General features: G+C 47.5%; 3 protein-coding genes across 3 annotated transcripts; 2 read left to right on the top strand and 1 right to left on the bottom strand.

Annotated features, from left to right (window-relative positions):
* Positions 1–462: 462 nt before the first annotated feature.
* On the bottom strand, positions 463–2,798 carry AO090009000369 (uncharacterized protein; the record flags this gene model as incomplete). Its single annotated transcript, XM_001816788.3, has 2 exons — positions 463–501; positions 558–2,798. The coding sequence occupies 2 exons, from the start codon at positions 2,796–2,798 to the stop codon at positions 463–465; spliced, it is 2,280 nt and encodes a 759-aa protein (XP_001816840.1).
* A 13,325-nt stretch (positions 2,799–16,123) lies between these two features.
* Positions 16,124–17,167, top strand: AO090009000366 (uncharacterized protein; the record flags this gene model as incomplete). The annotated part of the gene is made up of 1 exon (XM_001816787.3): positions 16,124–17,167. One exon carries the CDS (start codon positions 16,124–16,126, stop codon positions 17,165–17,167), a length of 1,044 nt encoding a protein of 347 aa, XP_001816839.1.
* A 1,609-nt stretch (positions 17,168–18,776) lies between these two features.
* On the top strand, positions 18,777–20,828 carry AO090009000365 (uncharacterized protein; the record flags this gene model as incomplete). The annotated part of the gene is made up of 1 exon (XM_023234942.1): positions 18,777–20,828. The coding sequence occupies one exon, from the start codon at positions 18,777–18,779 to the stop codon at positions 20,826–20,828; it is 2,052 nt and encodes a 683-aa protein (XP_023088630.1).
* Between the last annotated feature and the right edge of the window lie 1,441 nt (positions 20,829–22,269).

The following is a 22,269-nucleotide window of genomic DNA, read 5'->3' as shown; positions in this document are numbered from 1 at the left end:
CCTACTTCCCATCGACCTTGCTTCTTCAACACCTCTCAACTTTAACCACCTGATCCAAGAGCTTGGAAGAGGACCACCCAGCAATGGCATAAAGAACTGCCTTTGGACTGAGTCGTGGATTTCTATAGGGGAAGGGAAAAAAATGAAGCCATCGGATTGTCTATCAGCTATGATAGACATCGATTTTCTACACGAATTGCGTGCTTCGGAGCCTTGTGTTTTGTTTTCGTCAAGGTACTTCTGCAAGCGAACCGAATCATCTCATGGATTCTAGTTTGGGCTATGGACGGATTCTTATTAAACATCACACATCATTGTAATTGGGGCCGCTATATCTTGGCACCCAAAAGCATCACAAACATGAATCTTATCGACATAAGAACACGTGATAATTTCCTCGCATTATTAAAAGTAAATTCGTTGTCCGTTAATCATAAGCCCTTGAACTGTGGCTCAGATCCTTCACAGCGTGCCCAAGATCTTCACCACGACAGGGAGCAACTAGAAACGAAGAGTCAGCGAATAGTCACAACACCATAGCTTAAGAGTTAGCTTACCTCCGAAGCGTCTTCGATCAGAATCTGTGTTTCGTTGACGAATTTCTTGGTCAACAAATCGTTGGCGTTGCCGAGAAGGCCACCAACTTCGCCGAGTAGCTCTGGGGTGATAACAGGCGCGACATCGTCAATGAGATCTCTCGTCTCGTTGACGAACTTGGGTGTAAGCAGGTTCGTTGCATTGCCGAGAAGGAAGCCGACATCCTCCAGCAGGTCGGGGGTAATGACAGGTGCCACATTGCCGATCAGGCTCTTCGTTTCATCAATGAACTCGCTCGTCAGGAGCTTGCCAGCGTTATTAAGAAGACTGCCGACTTGCGTGAGCAATTCAGGTGTGAGGACGGGCGAAATGCCATCAATCAAGCCCTGAGTCTCATTGACAAACTTCGGTGTCAAGAGAGAGTTGGCATTTGCAAGGAGACCACCAACAAGTCCTAGAAGCTCAGGAGTGATGACTGGTGCAATGCCGTCAATCAAACCGCTGGTCTCCTTGACAAACTTCTCTGTCAAAAGAGAGTTGGCGTTGCCAATCAAAGTGTTGGTTTCGTCGACAAATCCATCGGTAAGCAGCTTGCCAGCACTATTCAACAAGCTACCGACCTTCAAGAGCAGGTCAGGTGTCAACACAGGAGAGATGGTGTCAATCAAACCTGTAGTCTCGTTGACAAATGATGGGGTTAGCAAGTTGTTGGCGTTGTCTAGCAGCGAGCTGATCTGTTTGAACAACTCGGGCTTAAGTAGAGGACCGGCCTCGTTGAGCAGATTCTTGACTGTGTCGACGAAGTCCTTGGTCAGTAGGCTGTTGGCATTATCCAGTAGCGAGCTGATTTCCTTGAAGAGTTCAGGTGTAAGTAGAGGACCGAGCGAGTTGATCAAGCTCTTAATCTGCTTGACAAAGTCTGCTGTTAACAGATCGTTGGCATTGTTAAGGAGGCCGCTGATCTCCTTGAAGAGCTCAGGAGTCAAGAGAGGACCCACTGCAGAGATCAAACTCTTGACCTCCTTGACAAAGTCCGCAGTCAACAAATCATTGGCATTGTTAAGGAGGCCGCTGATCTCCTTGAAGAGCTCAGGAGTCAAGAGAGGACCCACTGCAGAGATCAAACTCTTGACCTCCTTGACAAAGTCCGCAGTCAACAAATCATTGGCATTGTTAAGGAGGCCGCTGATCTCCTTAAACAGTTCAGGGGTCAAGAGAGGACCAAGGGAATCGATAAGTTGCCGCAGCTCCTTAACAGTTTCAGCTGTCAGTAGTTGGTTGGCGTTTCCGATCAGAGCATTGACCTCCTTGACGAAATCAGCGGTCAGAAGGTCGTTTCCATTGTTCAATAATGTGGAAATCTGCTTGAACAGGTCATCCGTCAGAAGAGGACCAAGTTGTTTGATCAGTTTCTGAATCTCATCAACGAAGTCAGATGTCAACAGCTTGCCGGCGTTGCTCAGCAGACTGTTCAATTCCTTGATCAAGTCTTGAGTAAGAAGGCCGGATCCAATGTTAATGAGAGACTTGGTCTGTTCCGTAGTCTGGTCGTCAAATAGGTAGGCAAAATGGTGGAAAAATGATTCAACATCCTTGAGGAACGTTGGAGACAGGAGACCCAAGAGACCCTGGAGTCCATTGCCCAGGTCTGTCCCAGGGTTTCCAGTAACTCCATCAGGGATAAGGCTCTCCCACGGGCTACCAGCTGACGACGTTGAAGAGGAAGCGGCAGTTTTGGTAGCGGATCCCTGGGTTGTCGACTGTTCGGTAGGCGAAGCACTGCCCTCGGACTCCGCTGGTGAGGCTGTCGGAGTAGGCGCATTAGATTCCTGTTGGGCAGAAGACTCCGCAACACCAGTGGGGATCAGGTGTGACAGCAGGCCACCATCCGTTTGTTGATTGGCATTGGGACTCGAAGATGGCTCTGGGGCGGCGTTCGATTGTGGAGCGACGTTCGCAGTCGGCTGCTGCTCGTCGTTGGCACTTTGTTGCTGGCTGGGCTCAGCAGTTGGCTGCTGCTGAACATTGACCGTGGGTTGCTGGCTAGGCTGAGCAGTTGGCTGCTGGACATTGACATTTTGTTGTTGACTAGCATTATCGCTTGGTTGAGCAGCAGCTGCAGCAGCCGGTGTCTGAGCTATGGGATGTTCCTCAGGAGCCCCCTGTGATGAGGCATTGCCCAGTGCTGAAAAGTCTTGGGCTGGTGTTGCCAGCGAGGTGCTGGAAAGCAAAAGGGCGGAAACTACTGTTGAGAAACGCATGCTGGGTGTTTGCTCTCCACAGGGGATGGCCAGCAATTGACGATTGAAGAGCCCAATTCCAGAACCTAGGAGGCTGCATGACTCCTTTTATGTCTGCAGGCGTGCGGGAATCTACTCCGTTCTGTCCATAGAGCTACTGGGGACTACTGGATTAGACCGAGGGCTAGTCCATGATCCCCACATGTGAAGCAAACTGCGTTGCATTGGTTCTTCTCCAGTACTGATGTCAGTGGCAGAAGGTTTTGGGCCCGATCTGCGGGGGAAATGCCCTTTTGGTGTGGAGTTGATACGACATGCTGATCGCTAACACCCTTGTCGACATAGTAGTACCGCTGCAGGGTCGTATAGTCGATGGCAAGCGGAGAAGGTGTTGCGATCTGGAGCAAGCTATGCTTTTCGGAGTGAGCCGTGGATCCCCCCGGGTGTGCGAGGGACAATCGGCCTTGCGGGGAGCAAATCAAAAGCGCGATAAATTGCGAGTTTCCGTGAGAATCTCTTTTCATCCCCAGATATTGTCTCTCAATTTCGGTTCTGCCTCGGCGATCGACAAGGGCACTTGTTTTTCCTGAACCAAGTGAGCATTTGACATTCAACGAGTTACTTTTTGCGGCTATGCCTATGAGGGCATACTCCAATTGACTTGTTGATCTACGAGGACAGGGGAGTTCCTTGATTGGGTGCATGGCGCCATAGTAGCAGTTAGTTCCTGACTAGAGTGCATGCCATTGAGGTACGGGCCCAGACAGACCCTACGACGACTCGAGTACTCGGAGCAGCGGTGAATTGTGGTCAACCCACACGGCCCGTAATTATTACTATTATCTGAGTTAGCTCATACGTACTTCCTTGGTTGGAGGCCACCTCAGCCAGGTCTATTTGCTGTACTAACTACTTCGAAAGATGATTTTCAGGTGCTCACCTTGCGGGGAACGGAGCATTGCCCCTGAGAGGAAATTTTGGGGAAGATAACGATCCCCCAACTGTGGGGAATGGGGATTGCTATTCAACCACAACTGTTCACTTGGCATGGGGAAGGAAGTCGGGAATCTAAACTCAGCCGACTGCGGGAGGAGGCAAACCTCTAGGACGAGAGAAGAATTCACGGAAATGCGGCTTTCTTTGCTCGGAGATTGAGCTCGGTAGCATGTGAAGTTAGCTAGCACCATGAGTCAACAAGCGCACGAGCAGTTGGTAGAAGTTGCGCCTCTGTGGGCTTCCTTGTCGGGTTTAATTTATTTTAGCTTAATGATCGACAGTGACCATTAAGCGGGGTTTGCCTCTTGGTTCCTTTTTTTTTCGTCCACCGAAAAGTCTTGTTTTTCCCTTGACAGGGGTCTTCAAAATCACCCGAGCCATTGTCTAGTTGGGATCCTTTTCTCCATCCCCGTATATTGATGCTCCACCAACATACGCGGAGGGACCCAGTTGGTAAGGATCCAGTGTAGTCCACGGCTCCATTAATGAGAGAAGCACATCGAAAACTTCTTCTTCCCTCGTTTCTTCTCTTCTCTTTTTTTTTTTTTTTTATTTTTCGCCTCGCAAATCTCGCTTTTCAAATCTCCGGAAATCGTATCCAGCAGTGTGATCATTTGTTGTACATGCAGGTCGAGGCTGGCCTTGGCCTGCATACAGTAGTGCCCGTCATTATAGTTAGAACTTATCGCACTGCTTACCAACTAGAGGAAAGTACCTCGTCCGAGCTTTACTTTGCCCGATACGATAAATTAATATAAAATTGCTGGAGATCACGCGTACGCCAACGGATCTCTCCAAGGACGCGATCAAGGCGTTTCTTGGCTCCCCAGTGGCACAGGTCACAACAACGCTCAACCGTCTTTTGGGCATCCAAAGATGGATTATGTCATATTCGACATTGAATAAATTGTGATCCGCACAGGTAACCAAAGTCCAAGAAGAGATTTCCGAGACATTGAAGCGGGGAATGAGCCGGAATTTCCGGTAGTACCTGGGAATGTGGAGGGGGAAACAGAAGGTTCCTGCCAACTTCTGGTTCTCCGTTACTATTTTTTTGTTCACTACTCCGTAAGGCGACCAAGTCACTTGACAGGGGTTTATAGCCTAAGGTTTCCTTCCGTGTCTACACCACCAGGGAAGTCATCTTGGATTCATTATCCTCTAGAGACTAGAGCACGGCACCTTAATTACTATCGACAAGGTACAGCAATGCCACGGGAAAGCTTCGACCTGCTGCGAACTTCTGTCTCATGGGGCTCCCTTTGATGCCCATTTTCTATGTTAAGGTCTCAAATATCAGATCAAGCACAGCTCAAAGATGAGGCTGAAGCTTCATAACTCCATTTATCAACTGCTATAGGTTAAACGCCTACTAATTGATATTAGTAAGTTGCTTATCTTTGGGAAGAAAAGACAAGAAAAAATTTTCGCCGCCCCTTATCCGAGAGAAGATCATTTCCTAGATGTGATAGTATCCATGTACGTACGCTTACTGCGAAGGACTAGGCCTTTCTACTATAACAGGGATTCCTACACCTGCAAAAATATCTGGTACATATTGTGCCTCCGTACCTATATACTTACGCAGTATAGCTGCAATGTCCACACCGATCAGATAAGAAGGTTACATCAGCTCATACTCTGCCCTGGCAAAGGGAGCTCAAGCTCATCTTGACTAGCGGACATTAGATGCATCATGCATCTTAAAGGTCCGACCTGTATCCTCATTGCGACCATCTAGATTTCCTTTAAAGATGTCGTATGACATACCTTACCATGAATTCTAGTTAACACAAATCCATATTGCGCCCCTGCAATAAACCCAACCATATCCAGGGGTATAACCCGGTGGAAGGTGCGCGCGAGTGCCAAATTTTTGCGTCCGCTGCGGTTAGGCTAAATTAAGCTGGCGAAACAACGAGGTCAACTAGTTTCCTACTCTAAATGCTAGGAATTCGCTAGGTAGACCCACTGGTTGCTTCTCTTCTTCCTGGTGCTGCTCTCATATCCACAAACATTGTCGTCGTGCTATTTCATTCCCAATGTTGAAGCCATGCTGATCCCAAATATCAGATGTTCTAGATCTTTGTTAGACTACGGAATACCTGCCTAGTGCAGAGTTAGGTTATTTAATCATTGAGACAATCAACATCGACGTGCAGACAATAGCACAGAAAAAGTTTTAACATTCCGAAGTACAACCGACTTTCAGCCATGTGTATTACGAAATCTTCCAAATGGACTTGGTTCAAACAGGGGAACGACATGCGTTAAAGTTGAAAATTCTACTCGCACATTTTTCATGTTCCTTTTTCTTAGGGTCTTTCTCTCTTCCGAATATCAAGGCATCCTTATGTTTTCTAGTGTTAAGTACTTGTTTTAAAGGCATGACACTATCTGCAAACGTTTTACTATTACATCATATAATCATTCAGTAAGACCATTCGCTAGCCAAGCCTATACAATGGCAAAAACTAATTAGCACGAAACTCATGCAATATAAGCGGTATAAACACGTGACTCTTCTCAGCCCTAAGACAAAGGATCTTTACGACGGCCTTTAGCTTTTTTCATCCACCGTCTTTCAAAAGTTTACTAATTGATCATTCGACTATATAATTGAACTATGGCTTTCTAAGGTACCGTTTCGGTATGTGTTGTAGTCTTGAGGGCCTTTGGCCTCTTCTGATCCCGCCATCTTGGCCCGTATCCGAGCACTAGGCTTGGAAACAATATAAAGACAATTCATATGCCAGCGCTAGCCACAGTGAGCTATTTCACGCCGTCGGCATTGTACATAGGTTCCATTGCACTGGCTTCTTGTGGCAATGGCCGTTTCAACTCTATGTCTATGCGCAGGCATCTGATATCAGAGAGCTTTTGTCATCTTTCCTCGAAGATGCTTACAATCAACGAATGAGAGAGAAAGAATCCGAACATTTCTCACTTTATGGGGGATACCGGTGAGTACCCGATACTAGTCGATTCTTCCTACCGGTGGATTGCCCCATACCATGCATAGACCACAGATCGGTCATTCGCTCGGGGTTTGCAAGGTTTGTCTCTCTCACCCTCTCTCTCTCTCTCTTCCATTGCTGTTCCTTCTTTCTCGATTCCTTGAACCCCAATAATCTGTGGTCACTATGGCGTCTGACTTTCATTGCATCATGGTTGTCGACTCTCACAAATGGAGATAATAGTTTTAGATGCTGTCTGCAAATCTGGCCGTCTCGGAGACATTCATATTAAAGACTCTGGGTCTTGTCCCGATAAAAAGTCGAACTCACTCATGATGTACTGGTCAAACATCCCCTCAGTCTCAAGGTCGAAGTCTACATGCGGCGTATTGCGACCATATGTAACGTGCTGTGGCTCCTACTGCAAAGGATCCATACCTCCAGCTTGAGCTGCGCCAGTTACCATCCTACTTCGTTGTAAGAGATCATCAATTCCTTCTGTTATACTGACAAGGAAGTGATGCGGATGCATGGTCGCTGTGACTCCCTTCAAAACCATAGCTAATGAGAGCATCAAGCGTTGAATTTTTTGATTATCAAGCTGAACCGAAGTAGAGAAGTGGGTGGGTACTTTGAGAAGAAAGACCACTGCAAAGGCAATCATAATATCGAAATATGTTGGCAGGCCGTTGGGGTATGACTGTATCTCAGTATCTGAGATCACCGCGCGAAGGATAGATAGGGCGGAAAGCACCGCCGTGTTTGCTATTTCCTCCAACTCCAAAGCCACATCAGGAGCTCGATATTTAGCATGGCTTGAACCGGCCCCATGCAAAGCATGAGAGCAGAGGTAAAGTTTGGCAAAATGGTATTGTATTCCAACACCTTTGCGCGGATAGTTGCCGACATAAGCGTTTCTGTTGAATTTGTCGCCCCATTCAGCGCGAAGGCTATCCAAAACGATGCTGAACCGTCGCACCTGGGGAATATCTGCATCCGAAAGAGGCCGATCGACGTCGGCACCGAAAGTGTCATAAAAATTGGTGCATATACTCCAGCGTAAGACCTGGTTTACCAGTCGTGCATCGTCCTCAGTAGCATGAGTACAGTCCAAGAACTTCCGCGCATCTCTCACAGCCTCGGACTCTCTAGTCATTGGTGGTCTGCCATATGGCACGGAAAAGTGATGGCCACAAGCATAGACCAACATGTATAAGCGTGTGCGTGAGTAGTGGCTCCTGTATCCCTGTAGGGCCTTAGAAAATCTCTTATGTAATTGCAATTCCGTGGCTATTCGTACGGCTAGACCGACTAACGACCTGGAAAGGTCACTGAGCCAGAAAGCACCAATACAGAGCGCCCGGACATCATCGACAGTGTGCCTCCTTGAAAAGCTCAACGGCGCACTTAGGGCGACAAACTCTTTGTACAGAATCTCTAAATCCGGAGACGGTAAATGCAAGGCACCCACTGCGCAGATAGCTGTTGTTAGAAGCGGCGAAACCTCTCTAATGTGCCCCAATGTCGCAGGGCTATGATCTCCCAGAATCTGATAAACAGGATGAAACAACTGTATAGCATAGCAACTGACTCATGTACCCCTGCAACTTCCTTCTTCTTATGCTCACTACGTCAGTTGTACTCAAGTCGTCCATCCCGCGGTTTCGAGTGATGATTCGATGAACTGTGGACCAACACTACTGGTTGTCAAGCCGTGTCTTAGACCGGACATACTAGGAGGCTGACATTCGTACGAAGTTATGCCGCCATAAGGAGCTGCGATGTAACATCGTCGGCCTACCAGTCTAGAATCTGGAAAAGAGGAGCTAGTGAAGTGGTACATGAAGGATACTTAGCGTGCTTTAAAGGCCCCGGAGCTCCGGGTCCTTAGCCTTGTTTTCTACGATTATTCTTACGAATCTCGTCGGTAAAGTAGAGACTTGTCAGGTGGGTGTCGATTATTTATAATGTTTATCCTAAATTATGAGTGACGTTCCCCTCAACTGCCCTGCTCTTTTGATCGTTCTCTTCTCCTTTTTGAGTATCGCAAGATGTCAACGGCAATGGCCATTGTTGAACTTGTTTCTTAGGAATAGCAGGGGGGCCAGATGTTACCGAGCTTATTTGGCCCTGGAACAGATACTACGGTTGTTCGAGCGAAGCCTACCACCAACAAATCGTGTCCATTAGCTGCCTTTATCGATTTGGTCATGGCGGGCGCCAGTAATGGAATCTGAAGAGTGAGTCTTGGTGTTAAAAGATTGTCTATATAGAAAAGCTCACATCTTGCAGGCACTACTCTCATATATATGCGCTGGATCTATTCCTCTATCATTGAACATTCTGACATCCAAGAACTCCGTGGGGACTTCATTATATCTACTACGGTCGCTTCTTTGATTTTAATGACGCCCATTGTCGGCTACATGGTTGTGATTAGCAAGGTTCACATGAAACTTTCCACAGAGAGGCATTGCGATAATAGGTCCCTCTGCCATATCATCCCGTTCATCGTTATGTCGGTTTCGCCCTCCGTACCCACTCACACTGGCTATTTGCATATTGTGGACCCGAGCAACGGTCCTATAGGTGCTATCTGTTGTGCGTGAAATACTGATATGGCAAATTTCAAATACGTTTATAGGCTTTGTCAACGCGTTCCACGGACTAGGGTGACCCTCTCCCCCAATTTTAATCACCGGTAAAGGCCTGACGAACATTCTAGCAGTGTCTGTAGGCGGGTAGACCGTTGAGTTTATGGTTCAGGTTCGTCGGGAGGTTCGTACGAGTTTGGCCTGACTCCCAATAGCTTTCGGGCTGGATACGCTCGGGAGTTTTGTCCATAGTTCTGTCAATGATTGGTTATGCATGTTATATCAGTCCGGAAGGTCACAGATGAAAGTCTTAACTGTGACCCAAGGAGAACTTATCGCTATTGCAGTTCATTACGCCGTTTCAATTGCCCTTGAGGTCGTCCGGCCCTTTCTTTCCAGGGGAAATTGTAGTGGCTACAATTGCTGCCAAAGCATCTACATACCCCTGGTATTGGCCTCGTGCCGGAATTGGCTGGCGGTGATGCAGCAATTTAAACTGTCTCTTTTCATCCAATAATTACACAAATTACACAAGGATAAGATCTGTGACTATTGGCTTCTCACTCAACCGTACATAGACTTCCATTCGTTGCCGATGCTATCTCTCAAGCCCGCGGTGTGCAGAGCCTGCATTCCTTCGTTCTCGCGTTACTAGTCGCTTTGATTGTTGTGTGGCTACGATGTACGTCCATGGAACAACTATTATGCCCTCGGTGTCTGATACCGTAGCTATAATTACCATATAGCATATTTGAGATGGAAGAAATATTTCAAGTGGTAGGAGAGCCTAGCGAAATACACGCCAGCGTGTCATATGGAGCAGCAACATCCACTTTCCCTGTACTGTTAATTTATAGTAAAAGTTGGTCTCTTTATCCAGGATCCATGAATTTCAACTTCTAAAGATTATATGGCATTATTCTATTCAAATAAAGTTTCATTACTGCAAAGCTCTGTACGGATATATTCAAGGTAAACCAGACAAAGTTGCAAAGCTATTATATTCTGAGGTGCTCCCGTTCACTCTGGCTACAGTTGATATGGAGACTTATATCACTGGCCAAGTCAGCCAGTAACAACGTATCAGCTGTGTATATCCATTCAAAACCATAACCATTTAATATCACGAGCCGCTACTTCCAGTACTTGAACCAATCCAGGCGGAAGACCACGCCTCTAGGATGGCAGGTTTCCCCTTTCCCAGAAATAGTCAAAACTCTACCATCCTTAGCCAGACGATAAGGTCAGCCATCTTTCAGAACTAGACGTTCCATCCTTGTCGATCTCAATCAGAAGATGATGAGTCTCCACTGCAATCCGATCGAAGGTGTCATACCGGAGACTCGTGTTATCATTCCGGTGCACTAATTGTCGTCAATCGCGAAATAAACCCCATCTTCCAGAAGCACAATCACCTGGTCATTAAGGCGCTGGGCGAGTTCCCATGACCACAAAGTCAAGCTGGTGATTGGACTCCTATGGCCACATCGACTGCATGTCATTCTATGCAACTAGTGAACCTTCAGTATGGCAGTCATGGAAGCTCTGTATTCGCAGACCGTCCCATTTTGAGCGCATGGCATTGGCCAGGACAATGACCCGAGCAACAGGCTGCGTCTCACCAGTCGGGCTACAACTTGATGGCAGCTGAGTCTGTTGAGCGTCATGACTCGATCGTCAACGTAGAAGCGAGAGCTCAGCTTCATGTGCAGCGTAACGAACTGCATCGCTATACTGACACCATAATCTCTAAAGAATTTACCGAAAACGTCACGCTGAAATTTACCCGTTACCTTGAAGGGACAACCAAGGCGTTGTGAGGACTGGAAGAAACTTTCATCAGCTCTAGGCAGCTCGCAGTGATACATGTCTATCTGCGAGTGGTGATCTACTCGGACTAGTCCAGCTAAGCCGAGAGATAGGTGGCGTATGTTCAAGTCTCGCAATAAGTATAGGTTGAGATGGTGGTTGCTCCAGAATCTTGTGCATCTAATTGAATTGCGAGACCAGGAAAGTACTTCTAAGCGATCCAGGGGTTGCATGAAATGCCACTATACATTTAATGATTGGCGAGCATATCAGGGGCTTTCTAAGCCTATCACATGCGAGCTCCTGCTGTTTTCCATTACATGAAGTATCAGGGTTGTTGATGTATGTTACCGTATGTAGTACTTCGTACTCGGTATATGTTCTTCATACTGAGGGTTGGAAAAAAACAATCAACACACGACCACGAGTATGATACTAGAATTGTGTATCCTTAAATTATCCTGCCAAATGTTCTAGTGTCTTTCTCTCTAATTTCCTTTTCTTCTTGTTTCCTTGTCTATGCTTGACCACTCTTATGTCATAATTGTACTGCAGAAACTCCGCCACAATACCGATGTGGCTGATGTGGCAACGTGACAGAGGCGCAGCAGTCGGTCATCTCCGAAGAAGGGATATCTTTAGTCGCTACCAGGTCATATGTGGTGCTTGTACGCACTTACAGAGGTAACACTCTTGCCATTGGGGGTTAATTCTCCCGAATCATAGTCAATCAACTTTATAGGCACTACGCCCTACTTTGCTACGGAGGGGCGACAAATAACGGTCAAATTTAGTTACAGTGTGTCGCAAATCTGTGGCCCGAGCTGACGACGCTGGTTGCCTTGCTGCACAAGAGTTATTTACTTCCTAGGCTGCTCCTGTCGGATGCCGATTCCAACCGAGAATGCGAAACGTTCTGGCATCATCAATCAACTTTTCGCCACAACCTGTGAGTGCTCTGTGTGCATCGAACCCATTGCTGGGCGCGTGCTGATACCGTAGCAGTATGTCATTATCCGATCTCAAACTATCGCCATTCAAGTGCAATGTTTCTGCCTATCCTGTTAAGTCGTCTGTGGGGTACGACAGGTTGGTGGGTTGATTTGATGGCCGATATCAGAAATTTTTCCTCTCAACCCTATTCAACCTAACCCGGTGTGGCCGGATCCCAACTACCCCCAGACGTTTCGGCGTCCGCGTGCAGCAGATCATGGGGTCTATTGACTGAAAGGAGCACTACCCGGCCTCCAGGATACCTACATACCTACCAACCCGGGCCTTGCATCTCTGCCTACTGCAGGCGGACGAACTAACCGGACGAGCCCTACCTAATAGGTATGTAGTGCAGTACAGACCTAGGGAAAAGCGCAAGTAAAGCATGGGTTGCAGATCGGAAAAAAAGAGAACTGATGGAAGTGCAACCGGACAACCCCCCTTTTCCTCCCGTGCTTGTAACGGAATCGCATCTTACGAGTCTAGACGGTAGTTCGAATGACTTCCACTTCTGGTAAAGTCTAGAGACGACGGCCGACGAAGCTCAGTCCAATGGTAGGTCGTAACAGGGATCTCAGGTGCAGCACAGTGAGCCGGGCTCTCTCGCCATCAGCGAATCTGAGGCCTGAACAGGCACCCTTCCAGCTTCCCAAGATTTTTTAGGCCCTTTAGCTCGCCCCACGAGGACTCGACCCGCGATTCATCAAGTGAGATACTAGGAAATTGTTTTTATTTTCACTGTCGATTAATTTTCCTAATATGCTGTTCACCCTTTCCTTTCCTCATTGCACGTCATATGTGGAACGAGACAAGGTGGAAGGTGGGAAAATGGGGAGGGACAAAGAAAGAGAGAAAAGGATCAAAGGGCTGTTTTAAGCTACTGGATATGGCAGGGCTCACCCCGCCGTGTAGCACAGATAGAGAGGTCATTTCATTCATGATTGTTTGGGAATTAGGTTGAGGGGCATAGCTTTGGATTCGCCTAGAACCACGGTTTGATACACGAGTCTCCCATGGTTGAGTTGCAGTAGGCAAAGTAGACTACTGTAGAGCGTCTAGGATCACTGCAGTATTGCAGTCTGCAAGTTAAGATACTCTGTACAGTGTTCACGGGTGCATGTACATATGTCCGCTATGTGAATCTACACTCATGTACTTTGGGTACAGTACGTGTTAGGCCTTTGGGCAATTGTTGTGCGTACTGGTCAAAGCTTTGTGGAGTCATTCTTCGGGCCCTTTTGGTCCGGAGACGACGTCATTATGTTTTTGTTGCAGCAGATTCAAGTTCTTTTTCTTCTTTTTCTTCTGATATTTTTTTTCTTACTTTCTTGCTTTATTCAAAGTGAATCTTATATACTGTATGAAAGGCTGACTTTGGGTGAGGGTAAGAAACAAACCCTAATGCATGGCTGTAACAGGTTGCAGATAGACTTTTCGGCGAATTTCTCCGCTTCCCCCTTCAGTTCTCTTAACCATCGCCGAGTATTATAATTGGTACTTGTTTACTTTTTTCTTTTGTCTCTCTTTATTTCCACATATCTTAATCGTCAATGTTACTTGTCCCTTCTTTTTCTCTTTTCTTTCTCTTTTCTTTCTCTTTTCTTTCTCTTTTCTTTCTCTTTTCTTTCTCTTTTCTTTCTCTTGTATGACTCTATGGGCGTTGCGTCATTTCCAACGCTTTCCTTCGGATGTACTATTAGGTTTAAATTTCAGCAGAAGGGCTATACTTGGAAGTGCACATCCCAGCTGAGCATAAGCGACTAAATTGTATCCACCGGTGGCAGAGACTGCTCACCAAAACGAGTATCGGATGATCTTCACACACCAAGAGGGAAGTGGGGTGGTCATCGGTGGGAAATGCCGAGTTTCTTTCAGTGGAATGTTCAGAGACAGCTGAAACAGGTAGGGTTCAGGAGATGACTCGATATGAATCTTGTTTGTGTTCTTCTCTGATAGAATCACTTTCAGACGTTGGTGCTGGACGACCAGAATAATCCCCTCTCTGGAACATGATATCGTATGCTGGTGACCGTTACATAGTCCTTAGTCAGATCTGAACAAAGATGCATTTTACCCAAAGAGTGGGTCTGCATTGGGGCTTAGCCAACCCTCTTGCGATTGGTATATTTTCTTTACCACATTCAGGTTTCACTTTCAATGTCCATACCTCGTATGTACTCTGTATGTCTGTATGTATGTACAGGATACCCACAGGATACATGAATTCATACATACATACATCGCACCATACCCTACTTCTGTACCCAAGCGACGATCTGCAACTTCTACCAAGAGGGTGGTAGCGACAGCCCAGATCGGGATGGTTTATTTGGAGCCCAAGGGTTGCAACATTATTCTCTACAATGTCTTTCAGAATTTAATCCTGGAGCATGTCGGATGTCGTATCTGTGTGACGTTTCCGGCGTTGGGAAGCAGGCCGCATCCGGACATACTTCCTCTCTTGATAGAATTCCAATCATACATACATGCATACACATAGAGTATTGTACAGTCACACACCTTTACTCTTCGATTGGACCCATCCATTGATCTATGACACACTTTACAATGTATACTGGATACTGACCTGGTCGGTTCCTATATCCTTCACGGGTCGTATAAGAGATTAAAAAATAAATACAAGAATAAATAAAAAATAACAATTAAAAACAGACTTTCCAGCCAAGACTTGGGTGGAAACGAGATGCGAGTCCCAATCGTCTGACAGACTTGGGAACCACTCGAAACTCCCCAAATCAGGTCGTAGTCGCCTCAGCCACATTGTATCTTTTGGCGCTTCGGATCAAGCCCTGAAAAGGGTCTTCTGGCTGGATGTCGTTATGAGAGCCCATGAGGGCTGAGAGGTATCTTACTGAATAGATTACCTACTGTAAAATAACTTGGATTGACATGTTTCTGGGTCAATCCATCCATCAACTCTTAACTGCCAGGCTCCACTTTTTACGACGATTTTGGACACATGCATGCTGCTAACGCCCTAAACTCCAGCGAAGGAGGGTACCAGCCGAGATCGGACGGTGAACCCGGAGAGTGGCTAAATTTTGTGCTTCTGTGTGTATGTATGAACTCGTTCCATACGATCGGGATTCCATGTCTGCATGAGAAAAAGTCGCCGGGCATCCATAGTATCTATGCGCTCAGAGCTGGTAAGCAGTCGTAGGGTAAACCGAAACGAAAAAAGGGCTCTTGTATTTCTGTAGGCAAAGTATATCAACGGATTACGGAGTAGTGGTGATCCAGTTTTTTTTTCTGGTGTCATTTTTTTATGATAGAGAGTTACTCGACTCCGTATCTTTTTTTATTCTATTTATTTCTGACTTTTTTTTTGCCCTTAGTGAGACCCTGTATAATAAGTTTGAAAAGCAACGCCATTAATACACCCTATAATTATTATTTTTTTCTCTGATCTCTCTTGTGTTCAGAATCACCGACGGTCATCCTCTTCTCTTTCCCTTTCGGGTCAGCCCTCTCCCGCCCCTCCTCGACTGTTCTCTCTTCGCGCCCTCTCTGTGTCTCTCTTCTCTCGACCTCTGCGTCTCGCCTTTTCTTCCCCTCCATTCTCACTACCGCTCTAAAAAAAAACTTTCTTTCATTTACATTCTTTACTTTGGTCATTTTCTCTTCTCTTTTGCGCGTTCGCCCACACAGTAATTTGGACCTCTCTACTTACTATATCTTCCTATTCCACTCTACTGTGGCCAGTGCTGTGGAGTTCTTTACTATATATCTTTAAAGACGGTCTCCATCTACCCGGCCAGGCGCTAGTCCGATTTTTTCGTCTGTCAAGTACTAGAGACCGCTTCCAACTAGTGATCCCACCTTACCGCTGGAACCATCTACTATATCGGAGAACCACTTACTGTGGGCGGATGTCGCCTTTATGAACGTTGTGCCTTCTTTATTTATTTCTTTTCTATAGCTCTTTCAATTTCTCGTTCCTTCTTTTTCAATATAGTATCATTATCGCTGAGTCGCAATGCCAACAGTCCTGCTACCGTCGTCGGCCGCTGCCTTTGCGCCGCGGTCTTCACCGAATGTGGTGTTGAACACCAAAATCGAACCATGGCTGACGGCGACATTGAAACGAGTCAGCCGAGTCAAGCGACCTTTAAACAATGTGACGCAACATACGAAGTGTCTGACGGAAACCTTGTCCTCACCAAACGCTATCTGGACCCTGTGCTCCATGATGTTCCCCAAGGCCCCCGAAGCAGAGCTCCGAAGGGACGAGAACCCCTGGGTGGAGGCATTCTTCAACTACCAGATGATTCATGTCGAGGCATACGTGGTGCATGTTGACATGGTGTCTCGAAATGAGGTCGCATTCAAACTGACACCGGAAACAATCGAAGCTTTGGTCGACTTCCACAAGGAGGTTTACTCCGTTGACACTGCCGCGAGTACCTGGGACTGGTCCGAGAAGGAGAGCCAGTTGAAGAAATTACAGGAGGAGTTTGTCCAGGCTGCCAACAAGTTCGTCTACCGCGCCAGCGCGCAGGCGCTTGAAGGGCTGGAGGAGGACGGTGCAGGTGAGCTGCTTGGGGGCCGAAGTGAGGAAGCAAAGTCCGCGATCACCAGCCTGTTCGTTCCGTTGCTTCCTCCACCTCCACGCGTGGTCGATGTACTTCGTTCGACACCTGTTCTCCCCAGTTCCACTGGTCCGGAGACATGGTGGCACGACCCTATGCAGCAGCCTGTGTCGATGGACACGTGGAAAGTACTGCCATCCAGCCCAGCCACGGCCAGCACAGGAGATTCTAATCCGAATATATGGACCAGCATGAACAACATGAATGAGTTCTCGTATGCTTCTCCGACACCGTCTTACAGCCAACCATACACTACTTCGCCTTACAATGCGACGCAGTATTATAGCACCGCTGCCACGTCCGCCGCACTTGCCGCGCTCCCATTGCCAAGCATGTTGGTACAGCCCTGCAGCACAGCGGCGAATATGATCGGATTTGGGTGGGGGGACCGATACCAAGACTTTGCGCTGCCGTACGGGACAACCATGTAATACGCCCATGGAACCAGACACTTGACGTTGATGGTCTCCCTGACTTCGCGTATTTTGGTTTAGATCCCGGAGTCCCTGTCGAAAAGCTCTACCTAGCTCGTTTGTACCCTTCGAGCCCGAGACACACCCACAAGAACGACCGGGAGCAATATCCCCGCTATACAGACAACAGACTAATTGGCATCAGTGACGGCGTTACCATTGACGATTCTGCGACCATGATACTCCACTTCGTTTGCATGACCATCAAAGAACATAATATCTTCTCTCTTTGCTATTGTGACTACTCTTTCGTGTTTGTTTGTTTCTTTTTTCGAGCCAGCGTTAGCGTTTCGTCTCTCCTTGATTCTTTCGGTTTTTTTCTCTTGCATGAAGAAGCGGCGGGTCGGCTATCTGTTTTGTTTTGTTTATGAGAATATCCCATTGTTCAGATCCCGTTTTATATGTCATGAAAGACCTGGTTAGCCTCGCGGCTTGGGATATGATTTGGATGAGAAACGCTCGCTCTGTTTCCTTTCGTCGCCGCATCCGTCCAGGATAGCTTGATCGATGGTGTTATGGCTGGGCCTAGACCCCTCCTTCTCTGTCCTGGACATCCTCTTTCTGGTACAGGCTACCGGACTGGTCATCTGCTAGGTCAGATTGAAGAGGTATTGATTGCGGCGCTGCGGGTCGTGTTATCTTGACGCTCGCAGTTATTTCTGGCAACACAGACCATGTTGGCGACGATAGAACACTGGAGGCTGGATTACTCGTGGGCTCGGGAAGGCTGTCCGTGACAGGCGCCCGGTGTAGCTGAGAACCGTCGGGTCTGTGACCTTGATGGGACTCGGTCCTCCGAGTGAACCAAATTCCCTTTGCCTGTTGGCGCGATGTGGACTGTGTTCGTCTATAGGGTCATCTCCTATCTTCCAGGCTGGGTTCTGAATACCTGGATAAGCTCGTTCCAAGCCCTCTCATTGAGTGAGAGGTGAGGGACGAGAATCGGATGCTGGTATAGTCTTGCACTTGCTGAGGCGGGTTCCTCGTTCTGTTCTTTTGTCCTTGACTCTCGTTATTGTCGTATGCATTGATCCTTGATCACTCATGTAACTAGTCTGGATAACATAATTTGAAACATTGCAGGACTAGAAGTGGTTTTATTTTTTATTTTTTTTTTGGTAGACATAATATCCTACGAATAAGCTATACGAGTATTAATAATATGATCATAACAGCAATCATCATAATCATCATCATAGTGATAATCATAAGAATACCAAATCTGGCCATGAACTTTTCTTGGCATAAGGGCCGAGAACCAATGACGTCAGTGTCTGGGGAAACTCGAACTCCGGTCTTTCGCTGCCTGGGATAACGGAGATTTCCTTGAACAGGCTGCATAGGTTTTGCGTTTCACTTGCATTTATTTGTATATCGACCGATCGAATTGCCATTTAATGATCTAATTAATCATTATTGTTGGTGACGACCCGCGTCACAACTGAGCTGGCATCAACCTCGATAGACAGCCTACCCGCCGGACTGACAGTACATCAATTGATACATACATTCCCACGCCATCCCAAACTCCAGACCTCCACCAGTAATCGACCACAGAAGAAACCAAATGGCCGCCCTCCAAGAAGCCCTTGAATGTCTCGCCCCAACAACCTGGGACGAGGTGCCCACAGACCCCTCCTCCCTCCGCACCTACATCAACGACCTCTCCACGAAAGCCCACCTCATCGTCAACTCCGTCCCAGAACCCCCTCCAGCAACTACTACCACTACCACCCATCAAGTCAAACCCTCCCCCGCCAGACTCAACACCACAGACCCAACCCTCCAATCCCTCCAACAACAATGGAGCAAACCCATCAAAGTCTCCAGCACAAGAGACAACCCCCTCGACCTTTTAATCCACAAACTCCCCGGCAACGACGGCAAAGGCCACTGGTTCGGTCGTCGCAGCGTCCACGAGGGCCTCCCCTTCTCCACATGGCAGGCGAAGCTCTCGAGTGAGATGACCGAGACGCTGAAGGCGAATCGCGAGCGCATGAAGCACGGCCAGACGCCTGACCAGTCGGTCCGCGGCATTGGGGCTGAGAAGCAGGTCGAGACGATTGAGGTGAAGGATGAGAGTGGGGAGAAGGTGTTGGCTCATGTAACTGTTTTTCATGTTTCGGCGCAGTTTCCGAAGCCCACGACGCCGAGGGATTTTGTTTCCTTGATTGTTAGTTGGGAGGTTGGGGTTGAGGAGGGGGGACGGTTTTGGATGATGGTTTCGAAGCCTGTTGAGCATGCTGATGCGCCGCCTTGTCAGGGGTATATTCGGGGGCAGTACGAGTCTGTTGAGTTTATTAGGGAGATTCCGGTTAAGAGGGGAGGTGGCGGTGATGCGCAGGGTGTGGTTGAGGGGTCTAGTAATGGGGTGATTGAGGCGGCTTCGAAAGAGAAGCAGGGGAGTGGTGCTGAGGAGGAGACGAACCCTGTCGAGTGGATTATGGTGACAAGGAGTGACCCCGGAGGTAATATACCTCGGTGGATGGTTGAGAAGGGCACGCCTAAGAGTATCTGCTCGGATGCGGTCAAGTTTCTGGACTGGGCTTGTCGCGATCCCAACTCGGTTTCTGAGCCAGGTATGGACGACGGTCGCCACAAGAGACGGAGAAACAGTCTACATACGGCTGGCGTGCAGGAAGATGAAGATAGTGAGATCAGCGATTCCGAATTTTCGGATACCGAGGTGGAACATCATGGTCTCATTGCCAGCTTTGCCTATCTACTCAACGCTGGGTTGGAGCGATACGCCCCTCAGGCTGTGCTGGACTATATACCAGGTCACTCACACCATCCATCAGGAGATATGTCTGATGTTACTACGGAGGATGGAGAGAGAGCACCCAGGTCTAGTGGGGACCCCGTCCCGCAAAGGGATGCAACAGAAAGAGACAAGGATGATACGAGATCTCAACTTTCACAGGATAAAGCGTCCTCGATAAACTCCGGCCTCGCCACTCCCATCGAAGCTGGGCACCACGACATTCCTCCGGTGGACTTGATGAAGATCGAGAAGAAGGACGGCAAGCTAACCTCGCATGAGAAACAGCTGGCTAAACTAGCCCAGCGCAAGCGTGAAGTCGAGGCACAACTAGACCGAGTACGAGAAGACATCAGATCCCTCCATCTACCGTCCCGCGAAGAAGGGTTCAAGAGAGACAAAGCATCTGCAGCTGCTTTGGCAGCCGCCGACGCCAGCAATGATCAATTGAGCACCAGTGCAGGCAGCAGCAACCAGCGGAAAACACCCGAAAGCCGTTCGTCGAGCAGTAATAACCTAGCCCATCCTGCAAACAGCCGCGACCCGGCAAAGATGCACAAGGTCGCTTCTGGCTTATTCAGCGAGGAATCCAAGCTCCTCAAGCAGCTTGGGAAGATCGAGAAGCATCAGCTCAAGGAGGCGTCAAAGATTGAGTCTAAACAGCGAAAGCAAGCAGAACAGGAAGAAAAGACGAAGTCTCGAACGGAGAATGATATTTTGCGCCATGAGAATGAGCATTTGAGGAAAGAGCTCGAGCGGCTTAGGAATGAGCGACGACAATGGCTCGAGCTGATCGCGTCGTTGCAAACAGAGAACACGAATTTGGCGGCGGCAGCTGGAAAGAAAAGTGATGCTTGAAGCTTGACTTGTAATAATAGTTTCTGGTATACTGATGATCTAGCATGGCCATGTTTTAGCATATGTATACGAGTTGTTTATTCGGACACTATGGATGCATACTCAGTTATTTCACAAAGATCATGCAACCGACGTCCTTGAATCATTATAGTACATGGTAATCAACCAGCAATAAGTCAGCTCATAGCATACAACTCATAAACCCAGGTAATCCCGCCGAGCCGTCTAGATAAAATACTCCATAACTCCCAGCGATCAAGGGCAACAGTGAACGGACCGCATTTCACCGGCATCAAGCAGTACCCATGACTCAATGCCAACACCAGCGCTGATATCGAGATCAACCCACAAGCCATGAAGCAGAGTCCCCGTCTCAGCGAATGCAGTGTGGTCAATAATATACCTCGACACCACAACCAACAATTATAACAAGATCACAACAGACAGTCACCCATAAAACCCAAGCCATTCACTCCTGCGTCTATATACAGCAACAATCAGCACTCACTCACTCACATATACACACAAGCCACCCTTATACACCCCCAAAAAAGAAAAAGAGAAAGAGAAAACTCACCTCAGGCGGATTCCCAGCCCCCCTAACCATCTTCTCAATAAACATAGCCCGAACCTTCTCCTTCGGCTCCCCCATTCCAACAGCCATATACGACAACATCGGCGGATGTCCGATATACGAAGCGTAGCTGTCACGGATGATGTTCGATGTCCATTCGTACTTGGTCGTGTCTGCGTGACCCGTACCTACGTACCGAGCCTGCATGGCCTCGAGGTTCTGGAGTGTGCGGAGCTTGTCGGCCATTTTGGTAGGATTTCTGCGCTGCTGTTTTTATATTTGGAGGTGTGGTGGTAGTGTTCTGGTTTCTCGGGGGTTGGCTTTGGATTTGGTAGGTTGGGTTGGTTATCGGCGATTCTTTATCGAGATTATGTTGTACATTTGTGATCACGTGATATATGTATATAAGAGATTTTGTGGGGTATTGTATCTTGTGGTTTCTTGTGGGATAACAGTGTCTATTTTCTTTTTCTTTCTTCTTTGGAAATAGAGTAATAGAATCTGGATCCGAATTCGGATATGGGAGAGTCAGAAACGAAAACTCCGTTGGCAAGTCGAATTGCGAGTTTAGTCCATGCGCATTTTGATGGCTTGCCTGCTCGGAGTAAGCCTAGTATTCGGTCTGATGGGACGAGGGAGTGGATTCCTATGTCGGGGATTGTTGTTGTGAAGGGTATGTAGTCTTTTTCTCTTATACTTTTTTGTCGAGGGGGTGAGGGTATGTCATGGTGCTTTATTCTCTGTACTTGATTTGTGGTGTATATTGTATAGAATGTGAGAAATGGTGAATCTAATAATACTGACTTTTATTAGGAGAATATACACCTGATGAAGAATTGACTTGTGTGGCTGTTACGTATGTTTTAC

The sequence above is a fragment of the Aspergillus oryzae genome, chromosome 1, assembly GCF_000184455.2.
Source record: "Aspergillus oryzae RIB40 DNA, chromosome 1".
Classification (NCBI taxonomy): domain Eukaryota; kingdom Fungi; phylum Ascomycota; class Eurotiomycetes; order Eurotiales; family Aspergillaceae; genus Aspergillus; species Aspergillus oryzae.
The sequence above is the reverse complement of the archived record's forward strand: the minus strand, read 5'-3'. Positions and strand labels throughout refer to the sequence as shown.